The following is a 14,443-nucleotide window of genomic DNA, read 5'->3' on the forward strand; positions in this document are numbered from 1 at the left end:
ATGAAGATCATCTTGAGGCAATTTATTTTCTTGGAATGATCTACATTTCAAGAGGGCCTCATCAATGTGATGAAGGTATGTATATATGGTATATATGTAAATTAAATTATATATATAGTTAATTAAGGCATGTTTGTAGTTTGGGGTTAGTATTTAGTTGTGTTGTGTTGTATAATATTTACTGTTTTATTGAAAAGGGTACATTGAATTAATTGGTGGATATTTTAACGTGTAGGTTTACAGTTACTTGATGCCTATTTTGGTTGGGCAGTTCCGGATGATGGGGAGTACGCGGGTGTTGTTGATAGTGCCAAAGAGTTGTTGCAGGCTATTGATGTTGTTCATAGACTTGAAACGAATAACATCACATTCCAATGTGAAGACCCACGTCATTCTGTTAAAGGTGCATTGACAATAGGCCATGAAGAGGATGAGGATCGACAAAGATATTGCACGGTTTGTCGGTGGTATGTAGAGTATGGTAGGTTTTGTATATTTCTTAAAAATTTTAATGGTTGATAATAGAATGGACATTGAATATTAGTGTTCTTATTGTATTGTATATGAAGTTGTATAGTAGTACTATAATTTTATTTTGGTTTTGTGTTTACATCGTTCTGTTAAAAGGACATTTTAGTCATTTTTGCTTGCTATGTTGTTTGAGTAGGATGAAGTATACGTAAAACCCATGTTATTTTTGTGATGAAGTATAGTTAATGTAATTAAAAATAAGTTTGTAATGAATTTGTTATTAAGGAAAATTAACCTTATATAGATTATATATACTTTAACATGCCCGATTAATGTAATTAAAAATAACTTTGTAATGAATTCGTTGTTAATTATTCATTATATACTATGTTTTCAAGAAATTATACACAACTTGATTAGCACAACTGGCTTAACCGCACCCTTTTCTAGCATAACCTTAAGTTCGATTCTGTTTGCCAGCAATATCTACTTTATAGTTCATTTTTACAATTTTTATCCATTAGTTTATGCCACATATTAACAATTCAAAAACATTTCATTTAAACCATATCTTACAAATTTCATTGATAATAATAATAATTCATTCATAGTATAAGATGATTAATTAAGCATACAACATTCCAACAAATGTCATCACAAATTAGCTATGCGTTTTATTCCATAGCAGAATTCCCTAGCAAATATCTACGAATGGTACCTCCGTAGCAATTCAATTATGGAATTGGTTTCTGTCACAAACCCCGTTGCATAGTAACCATGATGATGAATTTCATAGCAGCAGTACAACGGAAAGTGATTTAGTAACAAATGTCATTGGAAAATTGCTACGAATTTTTGTTCCATAGCACTATCGGTAGCATAATACCAACGGATATGGAGTCGGTAGCATTTTCCCTAGCAACTCCCACTCTTGTTACCAAAAATAAAATTCGTAGACAAAGTGGTAGCAACATTGCTATGGAACGACATTCTATAGCACGATTCATTGCAGATTAACAACGAAAATACGTTCCATAGTAACCTTCCCTAGCAAAATCGCGTTTTTCTTATAGTGTTGAAATCCTTCCAAGATGGTGGAAGTTTGTCAATTACACTTGACAGAGCAATGGATTCATCTATATTCATGTTGTGAAGTTTAAATTGATCATTCATCTAGATTTGTCTAACATAAGACTTGAATGCTCTAATAGATCAAAGTTCAATTAGCATATTTAACGTAAGAGGATTTATTAAAATTCGTCAAGACCAACTGTTCATAAACAAGTATGATAGTTCACATATCGACCTCACACTCTAAGGATTTGTTTGCCAAGAACGCATGAAGATTCTTACATACATGATCATAAAGATCTCTACACGCCTCTTCAGTCACAGCGCCATGATGAGGTGTCAACACAACGTTATCCAATGGGAATAGCTCTTGAGGGAAGTTAGGCTCATTTTCAAAAACATCCAAACCAGCACCACCGATCTCCCCTTTCACCAAACACTCGATTAGTTCTTTTTCATTGATGATTGCTCCTCTTGCAATGTTAACGATGATTCCTTCCTTTCCTAAAACCAACATCACTTCTCTATCAATCATGTGTCGTGTTTCCTCTGTTAATGCACAAGAAATGATTAGGATCTTGCAGTTTGCTACAAGCTGATGAATTGTAGGATAAAAAGGGAACGTGACGTGTGGTTTCATGGTTCTTGATGTGTACGAGATGATGCAACCCATGGCTTTAAGTCTTGTGGCGATATCAAGGCCGATGCTCCCTAATCCAACAATCCCAACTTGCTTCCCACTTAACTAGATAATAGAAACCATAAAGGTGTAATAAAAAGAAAGTAAATATAGATGCTATATCAACCAAAAGGGTCTGACGAAAGTGGTAGATTTCATGGTAAAACTTTACAAACCTTGTGAGCAAGAGGGTAGTCTCCTTCCCTTCGCCAAACACCAGATTTCACAAAACGATTACCAGCACTGATTCTTCTGAGCACATCAATCAACAACCCTACCGCCATGTCTGCAACATCTTCTGAAAAAGTCGACCCTGCATTTGCGACAACAATTCCACGGCGTTTGCATTCTCGGAGGTCAATATGGTTGACGCCGGTTGAACTCGCCAACACAAATCTGAGCTCCGGAAGGCTTTGGATAATGTCCGAGGTGACCGGACTGACAGCAGAACAAAAAATTGCTTTCACGGTAGATGAATGAGTGGAGATAAATTGTTGGAGGGGGATAGGTTTCTCCCATGGTTTCAGGAAGTTAAATTTCTGAGAAAAATCGCTTTCGTAGGCTTTGAAAACAAGCGGTGGACCCAGAACTAGAATAGCAGGGACTTCCGGTGCCATATTCATTGGGGTTACCGGCGATTCGCAACTACGCCTTAGTTCAACGTCGTGGTTTTTCTGTGCTTCATGAATCACGTACGTGGTATATACTTTTATATGTTTTCTGTGCTTCATATTAATAGACATGATTGATTTTATATGGATTATAAATATATATAAACATGGAACATGATCCGGTTTAGATGTATTACAATAATCATGTCTCGAGATCCCATAAGGCTGGATATATATATTATATCGGATACCTATAAAGTCTAAGAGATAGATGGTTTTGTGCAACTTCATTAAACTAAAAAGAGTAACGAATACTTATGTTGAATTGACTATAATTGTAGTAAAAGAGATTTGATTCTGATGTTATTTTCAGTAAGGACCCTCTGAGTAATTGTCAACATCTAAAAACTAAGAAACAGGACAAGCCGGGTTAAATTGTAACAAAATTCTCGTAATATTATCATGAGCAAACAACAAATTTTTGTCTTGTAGGTTTGTTGATAAATTGGCTAAAGCAGATTGAAGTCTCTGAATCCCAGTTTAATAAATATATGTTCTCCGGTTGATTAGGGAAACTGTATGTAGAATTACGGCTTACAAACACCGATAAATGTTTTATGCAAGAACAGGTTGATCAAAGATGTCTACCAAGTGTTTTATAGAAGCCTTTGCATTGAAGGGAAAAATAGTCATAAAGGACGATTATTTAATAGTTCTTCTAAAAAGTGCCTTTTAGTTGCTAAGCTAAATTGATTATGTAAATTTTTTTTCCCAGAAGGTGATGATAATCTGAGAGGGAAAAGTACTTCCATCATCCCTTTTAAGAGACTTCAGAAAGGTTTGAATTTTATTATTATAATTTTTACAAATACATTTAAAAAATTATATCTTGTTATCTTCAACACGTTGGGTCCCATTTCATAGTTTATTAATAGTTTGAGCTATTTCGTGCAACAATCTCTCAACTCCAGCCCTTATGGATAGAATCTCAAGTCCCAAATATGACATTCTCTATGGGAAAACTATAGAGCAACCACCTATATTTTTATTTAAAACATCTTAATTTGGTTATTGCTTTTATATGTTTTAATTAAATGGGCTGATATATTTGTACGTAATTAGTGGCCATTTGGGATTTGTGAGATCTATCGTATTTGATCCAAGTAATCAACAGTTCAATTCAACAGGATTGAACAATCAAGGTGATAATTTTAGCTTTTAAATCTTTAAAACATATTTTTAATTTTTATTACAAATGTTTCATATAATTATGAAATTTTTATATACCTATGGGGTATGGGATCAGGACTAACAGGAAATATAGAACAAGTTAGAGGTTTGGTTTCCTATATTTTTAAACTTGACAAACAAAAAAGTTTGCTTTATTACAAATTTTATTTTTTTTAAAGGTAATAATGTTACGATTGATGGATTATTGCATTTCTTGCTATTAGTAAGAAAATATTGGGACCTAGAATAAAACAAGGTAGAGTCTGTCTAGGTGGTTTAGGGGTTGTTTCCTGCTAATGCTTTTGAAAATGAATGTTTAGAGGAGCGATTGTCATGGAAACATAAATGTAAATGATGTGGAAGACAAAGGAGTTAAAGTTGAGCTTTAATTTTTTTTCTTTATCTTTTTTTTAATAAAGTTACAAAATTGTAGTTTTATGATTCAATAATTCTTTATACCCAAACTTTAGCCACGAATACAAGTTGTAGTTGTGCCGAATTTTTGGATTGACGCTATATGGTCATAAATCAATTGCTTTTTGATTCGTTCTTTCATTTTGCATTATGAAATTCCAAAATGTTGAAATCAAACGTATATGTTGGTATTTTTATTTCTAATTTCTTTATTATGAATTTGATGCTTGTACCTAGCTACTCATCCTTATTTGGAGAAACGTTAAATAACTAATCCAAAATTAAACTTATCATAATATTAATTTTGTGTTGAAATGTAGAAAAGAACTGATTGAGTGCTTATGAATTGTAGGATTTGGTTTAAGAAGAAAAAGTTATAGTTAAAGTAAGCTTAAGCAATCTCAAGAACAACTTTACAATGGTGATGAATACATATATGTTGCTGTAGGAAGAGTACGATTCATGACATGTTAAAATAATTATTAGTATATCGTTGATGGTTAATGTAGTACTTTAACGATTTATTTGAAGTCGTGTTTAGCCATCTTTAGAACCAAGGCATTGGCAAAATTTACAAAGAGCTTCGGTTGTTACGTTGAGAAGTCAAGACAAAAGCCGCAAGATCTTATAAGAGCATTGACCGGTGTAAGCTTGTATCTTATTACTATTAGTTGTGAAAATAAAGAATGTTTAACGGTAATAAAATCGTCCGATCTACTGCTACAGTTGTGAACCACGGCTCCTTCTCAATCGGTGTATTATGCTATCTATCTATTCAGTTCATCATCGTCATTCCACAAGAAATCTAAAATTTTTGTTGATTGAATGTTGTTGTCAACACATGGGCTTTTTCCAGTGGTAAAAATGGTTGTGGGGGCTGAATTTTAGCATCAACCCAGCCACTAACAACTGATTCCATTTTCAATTATTGGGAATGAGGATAACTTGTGGTTCATGTTTAAACCCTAGCTGCTTTTAGTTGTCAGTTTGTCAATTATTGGGAATGAGGATAATTTGGTCGTGGAAAATTGTTTTATTTTTTAAGAAAATGTTTTCAGAAAGTTGAGTTTTCATTTTCAATTTTCAATGAAAATTTTAGGAAAGGCGTTTGGTTGAAACCGGTGGAGTTTTCATTTTCCATATTAGAAATTTGGAAAACTATAAAAATCACTTTTCTAATTTACATACAAATTGGAAAACTGAAAATTTTCATTTTCTTGGAAAATTTTGGAAAACTGAACGTACCAAATGCGTTTTCAAAATTTCCGTTTTTCTTGGAAAATTTTCCTAATAAACTGGAAAATTTTCTACAACCAAACGCATCCTTAGAATCTGATATTGGGTGTAGATTATGGAGAAACCCCTTTGAAAGTGTGTTGCTATTTATTGTAGGTAAATGCGATGAAATTGAACAATTATTGCTTCTTTTTTTTCCGACAAAATGAGAACATCAATGCTTGTACCACCAATTGGTTTGAAGATTGACATAAAATCTACATTCTCTTATGAAATAGAGATGCTAAATTCCAAATAGTTTGTGTAATAGAAATTATATACTCATGCCAACCAAATAAAGTATATGCTTTTGTGAGTAGAAAAAAAATCCGAAGTATATATATCTAGATATGTAGACTTATTGATATATAAATAATGCAGATATGAAGGCAACGCAAGAAGAGAAAGGAAATGGTGGTGAAGGAATTAAAGTTGATGTTGCTTGTTGTGTAAAGCGTAAAATTAGATAGAAAATCCTCCATGATCTGAATAACAATCATAGTACCTTCAAATCTGAAAAATGATGTAAATAACATTATTTCTTTTGTCACATGTGTATATTACACTGGAAATTTTACCTAAACAATGTTTGTTTTTCTTATTGTCCAAACAAGAAATAACATGCGTGGTCCACCACGGTATAGGGTCGGGTCGTCCTTAGGACGGCCCTTTGAGTTGCCTAGTGTATATATATATATATATATATATATATATATATATATATATATATATATATATAGAGAGAGAGAGAGAGAGAGAGAGAGAGAGAAAGAAGTTCAATTAAGAAAAAAATGTTGAAAATAGACCATTCTCAGTCAATCATTTAATGAGCTTAAAAAACATAAAAACGTGGTGATAAACTCGTAAATAATCCAAAAGATTAAACCGTCCATGGTACTTGTGTAATTTTATCTCACATCAAATCTTGTCAGCAAAATCGTCATTTCCCTCTTCAAACATATCATCGTTTCTCCATAACACGAAAACCATTTGCAGAACGTTTCAATCACCGTTTTCGAATAAAAACCATAAAATCAGTCTCGCAATGAACAAATCGAAGAAAATGTCTTCTAACGAAAACCTAAATGAATCAATTTCGTTACTGTTGACTATGAAAGGTAATCATCTGCGTTTTTTCTTCGATTTTTAACAATTTGTCATCATTTAACTTATCAGTTGATTACTTGAAATTTTTGTAATCGTCGTTCATTATTAGTTGATTTACAACTAAAAACTTTGTATTCACACTGTTCATTCTTTATATTAAGTTGTTTACTTGAAATTTTGTAATCCTCGTTCATTTTCGTAATCTTGTTTCATTACTAGTTGATTTACTTGATGTTTTTGTAATAATCGTCCATTATTAGTTGATATATAAATGATTTTAAATATTCTCTTCATTTTTCATACTTATTCACGATTTTTCTATTAAAATATAAACGTTACTTCACATTTCGCTTATGTTATCCTTATCTAATGAGGTTTTACAAACTTTCTACTAATATTAACTACTTATCCTTACAAAAACAACACCAAAAGTCAAGCATATATATAAACAAAAAACAAAAACGAATGAAAAAGGTAAATAAGATTGGTATTCTATTTAGATCTGCTCAACTTTATTCATATGTGATTGACAACATTTAGATGTGATTTTACTTAAAAATACAACAAAAAATGAAGATATTGAAGATGAATTTGTTTTGATCTGTTTTATTTTGTTTACTTCTGAACACAAACAAAACTAAGTTATATATGTTATATTCACATATGAATAAAACATAATTTCGTGTGATATACATTATTCAAATATGAATAGAACAAAACTGAGTTATATATGTTCTATTCACATATGAATATAACATATATATTCATCTGTGAATAGAGCATATGAATATATATATATATATATATATATATATATGTGTGTGTGTGTGTGTGTGTATGTGTGTGTGTGTTCTGTTTAATTATTCATTTATGAATATAAAATAGTTTCTTTGTAAAATGTATATCATATTCATTTATCTCCTACTTACTAATGAAGGTAAGAAGATTAACATTTTTGATAAAGAGTCACCCACAATGAGAGAAACACGTTCGAAGCAGAAAAATGGCAAAGGTATAAAATTCCTATCATATTTATTATATTCATTTATGAATAAATTGTATATCTCTGCAATATTTTTGTTCTGTTCACATATGAATATGTAATATCCCGACTTCCAGGTATAAGAGTTATCTTTTGTATGTTTTTTTCCAGTCAAACTCGGCGAGTTGGGTAGCCTCAACTCGGCTTGTTGAGGAATGTATTGGCCGCGGGATTTAATGAAGCAACTCGACGAGTTAACAGCTGGAAAAGAAACCCTAATTTTTAGGGTGTTACACTCTATTTAAAGGCCTTAAGTCCCTTGGTTGGCCTCCTTACCAGTCTCTCTATCCATAAACCCTAATTTTGAGTATCACCTTCCATAATTGAATGTGTGACTTGTGGAGAGCTTTGAGTGTTGGGTTTTGGTACTCTTTTGATAGAGCCTTGAAGTGAACGTGTCTAGTTTGGTGGAAAGGCTTTAGATCCAGAATTTCCCCACTTATTGCAGTCTCTTTGAGGTATAAAGCTTGTACCCTGCTTCTTCATGGATTAGATCTATTCTTTTGGGATTTTATCTTCATTATTGGATTCTTTGATGGATTGTCAAAGGATTTGAGTGTTTCATGGGTTGTCATTTTAGATCTGACCATTTTATGGCCTCATTTAGCTTAAAGTTGCATGATTAATGAGGATTTTGGTGTCATGCATGCATTAAGTCAATTCTTAAGTTCGTTTTAAGCTTAAGAGCTTCATTTAGACATGCATGAACGTAAAGTTGGCAACTTTATGTGGTTTTCCAACTCAAGGAAGTCAAATCTAGGTTTTGGAGTCATATCCTTATGGATTAAGTGCTTACTGCATTAAGATGTTGGGTTTTGAGCAAACTTAGCGAGTTTATTGATAACCTCGGCGAGTTGGATCCGTTTTTCCCGACTTTGCAATTAATTGGAAAAAAACACGGAGAGTTGGGTCAACTCGAGCCGTTGAGCTTGACTTTTTGACTTTTGTCTTTGACCAAGTTATCCTAAGGGAGTACTTGATGTAACCTGAATTGTAATAAAGGAAATTATGGACTTAGGATAAGACTCATATGAGGTTGGGACCAATTTGGAAAATTGGGCCACTAGTGGGCATTTGTGTATCCTTTAGTTTTGGACGTTTTAGTTAATGGATTTGGGCCTCCGTTTTGGTTCATGTTGGGTTAGGGGTAAAATGGTCATTTTACCCCAAGTATGGATGGTGGGCCTTAGAATGAAACTCAATTGCTAATTGGGTGTTATTTTGATCGGATACATCGGAGGTGTCGTCAACGCAGCAACTAAGGATTCTTGCAGAGAACTTCAGTATTCGAGGTGAGTTTTCCTCACTATACTTTCAGGTCGAAGGCACAAATGTCAGCCCTTTGGTTTGATAACCTGATATTGTTGATATGCCGAGTATAGAATAGATATGCATGCTAGTCTTGTAATGATGGTCTTGATATGTTAGTCTGGTAGATCTGTAGGACTACCTGTGATGCTGCATGTTTATCTGTATATGATATTATATGTTATATGTCAACATATTGTGTGGGTTGGGTTGAGGTTGTACTGCTTTTTGTTGTAGCCAAAAAACCTTTGAGTATGCCAGATATGAGCTGAGGGTCAGGGAGGGCATGCCAGACTCATACTGGGGACTCATTAGCATTCCAGATATAAGCTGAGGGCCAAGTAGGGCAAACCAGACTCATACTAAGGGCTTAGTGGCATTCCAAAGTTCATATGGGACAGATTTTCTCTTTTTATTTGGAACCCTATTTAATAAATAGCAGGGTGTTGACGTGGCCTCTCCCCAAAATCCATTACTCAATCATGGGTATAACAACATCGAGTTTACCATTTCCTTTAAAACTCGATTTTTGCGTTCAACATTTCCATTATGTTGGCGCGAGTAAGGTGTCGTGTACTCATGAATGATAACCACTAATTGGAAGTATATGAGATCCATATATTCACCTCCCCTATCAGTCCTAAGACACTTAACCATATTGCCCAATTGCAATTTTCACCTAGGTTTTGTATATTTAAAATTTATCTAAGGTTTCATCCTTAGAATGTAACAGATACACATAGAAAATCCGAGTGTAGTCATCAATGAAGGTGACTATATACTTTTTATTTCCCAAGGAAAGAGTGGAGTGAAAATCACACAGGTCACTATGTATAAGTTCCAGAATAGCCTAATTTCTAGTGACACTAGGAAAGGGTTGTTTTGTCACTTTTGTAAGCATGCATGTTTTACATTTATCAGAAGTCATTTCAAATGCTATAATTAATCCATCTTTTGACATTTCATGCATCCTTATAAAGTTGACATGACCTAATCTTACATGTCAAAGCATAGATTTATCAACATTAGAAGTAGAATTTTGAACAGGTAATAATCTGTCAACTATACCGAACCGAAACATTCTATATTTAAATATCCAAAACCAATAAACATTCAACCTTGAAATAAGATCATGAACTCATTCAACTCAATAACTTGTTAAAAACCTTTAGAATTCAAACAGCTAGAACTAACAAGATTCTTTCGAATCTTAGGAACAAACAAAACATCAAAAAGCCTAATAGTCTTTCTAGAAGTAAATTCAAGATTCAAAACACCGACACCACAAATAGGTATAAAAGAAGCGTCTCCCATTCTCAGCACCGATCCATCTTCAAGCAGTGTTAATGTTTCAAACAACCGATTTATCCTTCCATACATGGTTCGTTGCTCTGGAGTCGATCCACAAAGCAACATCATAATTTTTATATATAGAATGATTCAGGAATTAATGAAACCTAATAAACATAATTTTGATTAGAATTATCAAAGTTAGTTAAAAACTGACCTCCTTTAACTTGGCCCGAAGACCCGTTCACACTTCCATTGGCTCCATTGTTTCCAACACCATTATTGTTATTAATGTTGCCTAAGTTCATGCGACAATCACCCTTGCGATGCCCCACCCTATTGCACCTCCACCAAACCAATTCCTTTTCTTTTTTGTTGGTGTTATTTGGGACATGTTATTGCTTACGTTTGCCATGTGCTTTATGGGTCAGGTTCCTAGCTTTATTTTCAACCGTATGAACAGAAGGTTTTCCACAATCATCTTTCCCTTTGCTTTTATCAGATTTATCAACTTCCTTCGTATGAAGAGATTCTTCAATACGAATACGACTAGCAAGTTGAACCAATGACAGTTCCTGCTTTTGATGTTTTAGGTTATGTTTTAAAACCTTCCAAGATGGTGGAAGTTTGTCAATTACACTTGACACAGCAATGGATTCATCTATATTCTTGTTGTGAAGTTTAAATTGATCATAAATACCAAGGAGCTCATTTTGTTGTTCAGTTACACACCGTAAATCGACCATCTTAAATTTATTAAAATCACTAACTAGAAACTTTTTGCTAGAAGCGTTCTTAGTGATGTATTTCAATTCAACGATGTCCCACAATTCCTTAGAAGATAAAGCATCACCATGGATATCAAATAGAGCATCAGGTATACCGTTCAAGATGTGAACTTTGCAGATGTAGTCGTCGTTGTCCCACTTTTGCCTCTTCCTATATTCTTCAAGTGTCTCATCAACACCTTCCTCCAGTTCAAATGGTCTTAGAGTAGTTAGCATGTATGTTGCCATCAGAGTGGTCAGCATGAAGTGCATATTCTTCTTCCAGAGCCTGAAGTCGACGCCTTCAAACTTCTTTGGTTTTGCGAACTTCATGGTCATCTCACAGATTGACTCACCCATCTCCAGAAGCAGGAAATATCAATTCGATTGTTAGAAACGAGAACTAAAACAAAAGAAGGAAAGAAGAAGATTGAGTACCACATCGGGGTGACATGACCACGACGTGGAGAATGGGATATTTATGATCATCATGTTGACTTTATCAGACACGGGATTTACACGAAGAACATGTCGTGGTGGCGATCAACCACAACGTAGTGGTGAGATTTCCATAATTATAGAATACTAAACATTAGGTCGAAATTAGAGGCATGCATTCAGTTTTCAGAGGTGAATTACAATTAGAACCCTTAGAAAACCAGAAGATTATTGGAATTGAAGTGAAGCTTAAGGATTGAAGAAGATTTAGAAGAATTCAAAATTAATCTAATTGGTTTGCCTATTAAACTTACGTCTAGCTTATATAACTTAAATCTAATGTGTTTTTCTGCTATAATGAGAGGCTAGAAACCATTTATTTCTGTTTGGTGAAGATGATCTTGATCTATATGTGTTGATTTCGATATTGGATGACTATATTTGATTTTACTTGTGTTTTATATATAAACCCTAACATGTTTTAGTTCTAGTTTATATTACTTATAAATCATATTTTGTGTGTTAATTGATCATATTAATTGCATGAATGTATATCTTAATTGTTTATAATCATTAAATAGTTAGAGGTAGGATCAATCACATCTTAGTTTAACTAATTACAGCTAGTAACTTTAATTGTGTTAGAGAGCATAATTTTTCTTAATAGTGTTTGGTTTCTTAACTTGATCATAGGAGAGTAACTAATATCATTCATAGTCTAATTGTACTATTATCAATTTGGTGTTCAACTTGTGCATGATCATTGCTTTGTTATTCATAAATTGATTGGCCTAGATATTTGATCAAATAGCTAGATAATTAGTAATCAATATAATCTATCCATTAGAAACCAACCATAAGAGAAGGTGAAATCTGATCTAGGCAGAAGTATTCTTTTAATTCTTGAAGTTACATTGTTTTCATTACTTGTTTACTTGTTAGGTGATATTAAGTAAAAACCCCCAATTCATAGTTTGTTTCTTAGTTTAGTTAGAAGTAGTTAATTTATTTAATTGAATTATGGTCCAGTGATCGACACCCGACTTACCTACGCTATACTATAATATGACTAGGTACACTGCCTATAGCTGCATAGTTAGTAAGAGTTTGTTAGTTTATAAATTTAAAACTAAGTAGATACTTTTGCACCGCATCATCCATCATTTCTCTTTAAATTCCATATTAGTATGTCGGTTAACCACACACGCTTTACTAACGACATATTAAAGTATGATGTGCGTTTTCATGGATTAGCATACTTTTCACATTTTTCCTAAAGTGACTAGAGTGGGATTTTAAAAAAAGGTGCTAGTACTTTTATATCGTTATACTTATTAATGAGATTATGTCCTATCAAATCGGCTAACAACCCTCCACCATACAAGGGAGCGGTGGCTGAGAGTAGACACTCAATGGCGGTCATTTTATAGGCCGCTTCCTTATCCCCTCCCTCCCCCCCCCCCCCTTATAGTATGACTTCATGTATGAGGCGTACCAATGATTTGAATGACTTATCTTATACATATAATATATTAAATTTAACTTTTAATAGTGTGTGTGTGTGTGTGTATATATATATATATATACACATGCATACTAGGTGTAAGACCCATGTATTACATGGGTTCGTTTTAAAGAAAAAAATATGAAATTCTAAACATTTAACAAGTTTAAATTTATAAAAAAAATTGAAAAATATTAATTATTAAAATTAAATTGTTTTTTTTTTAAATTAAAAAAATAATTTAGATAAATAAACAAAGAAAACTAATTAAACTTTAATTTAGAAAATTTGAAATTAAAATGAAGTCAATTAATGAAATTGATATGTATATATTATTACATATATTGTATTTATTACATTTAAATATTATATGCAAATTAATAAAATGAAAAAAACCATAAAATGTCGTGTGGAAAAAAATTAATTGAAAATAATCATAAAATGACATGTGGCCAAATCAATGAGAGTGTGACATGTGGCAAAAAGATTTTTATTTATTAGAGAGGATATATATATATATATATATATATATATATATATATATATATATATATATATATATATATATATATATATATATATAAGGTGTATTTTAAAACATTTCTAAAATACTAGGTTTAATATTAAATTTTCAAAAATTAATAAAAATTAATTTAATTTAAAATTAAACCAGTTGCGATTTAATCTTTATCATTTAATTAACAACTAATTAAATTAATTTAAATCAAAATAGGATTAAATAATTATTTACTAGTAAAATATTAATCAAATAATATTAAATTTAATCCTAATCCATACCTTACTAGATTTTCAAAATTTAAGGTATTGGGGTTATCCAATTTTAATTTTTCTATTTTAACCACTTAAAACAATAAACATCAAATAAGGAAACCCTAACAAACCCTAGTGATTTTCGAAATCAAGGGAGGAGGCCATGGTTTCAAGAACCCTAGCCTAAGTCGAAAATTACATGCCTTAGGGTTTAACTTTTAAAAACCTTAATTTGATCTATTCAAATATTATGCATATTCAATTGAAAACATTGGGCTCTGGTACCACTAATAGGTCCTATAGGTTACAAAAATCATGTGGCGAAAAATAACTTAACTTTTAAGTTCACATGCAACCTAATTGGATCTATGTTTTCACTATTGAATGTTATAATCTATGAACATCAAAGAACCCTAAGGAAACCCTAATTTAATCGAGATTCAAAAGAGGGTTAGGATTTACATA

At 32.4% G+C, this 14,443-nt stretch overlaps 2 protein-coding genes across 2 annotated transcripts; both read right to left on the minus strand.

Annotated features, from left to right (window-relative positions):
• Positions 1-1,694: 1,694 nt before the first annotated feature.
• LOC111878544 (glyoxylate/hydroxypyruvate reductase HPR3) lies at positions 1,695-3,016 on the minus strand. The gene is made up of 2 exons (XM_023875061.2): positions 2,398-3,016; positions 1,695-2,287 (listed from the first exon to the last, which is right to left on the minus strand). Exons 1-2 carry the CDS (start codon positions 2,962-2,964, stop codon positions 1,766-1,768), a joined length of 1,089 nt encoding a protein of 362 aa, XP_023730829.1. The 5' UTR covers positions 2,965-3,016; the 3' UTR covers positions 1,695-1,765.
• Positions 3,017-10,893: 7,877 nt separating this feature from the next.
• LOC111878589 (uncharacterized) lies at positions 10,894-11,625 on the minus strand. Its single transcript, XM_023875108.1, has one exon. It carries the CDS (start codon positions 11,623-11,625, stop codon positions 10,894-10,896), a length of 732 nt encoding a protein of 243 aa, XP_023730876.1.
• Between the last annotated feature and the right edge of the window lie 2,818 nt (positions 11,626-14,443).

The sequence above is a fragment of the Lactuca sativa genome, chromosome 4 (assembly GCF_002870075.4).
Source record: "Lactuca sativa cultivar Salinas chromosome 4, Lsat_Salinas_v11, whole genome shotgun sequence".
In the NCBI taxonomy this organism is placed as follows: Eukaryota; Viridiplantae; Streptophyta; class Magnoliopsida; order Asterales; family Asteraceae; genus Lactuca; species Lactuca sativa.

What these genes read in the sequence shown, in the direction of transcription:
- LOC111878589 (XM_023875108.1), bottom strand. Translation starts at nt 11,625, where the DNA reads ATGGGTGAGTCAATCTGTGAGATGACCATGAAGTTCGCAAAACCAAAG.
- LOC111878544 (XM_023875061.2), bottom strand. Translation starts at nt 2,964, where the DNA reads ATGTCTATTAATATGAAGCACAGAAAACATATAAAAGTATATACCACG. An exon ending in ACTACCCTCTTGCTCACAAG is followed by an intron (nt 2,288 to 2,397) that starts GTTTGTAAAGTT and finishes TCTATTATCTAG; the next exon opens with TTAAGTGGGAAGCAAGTTGG.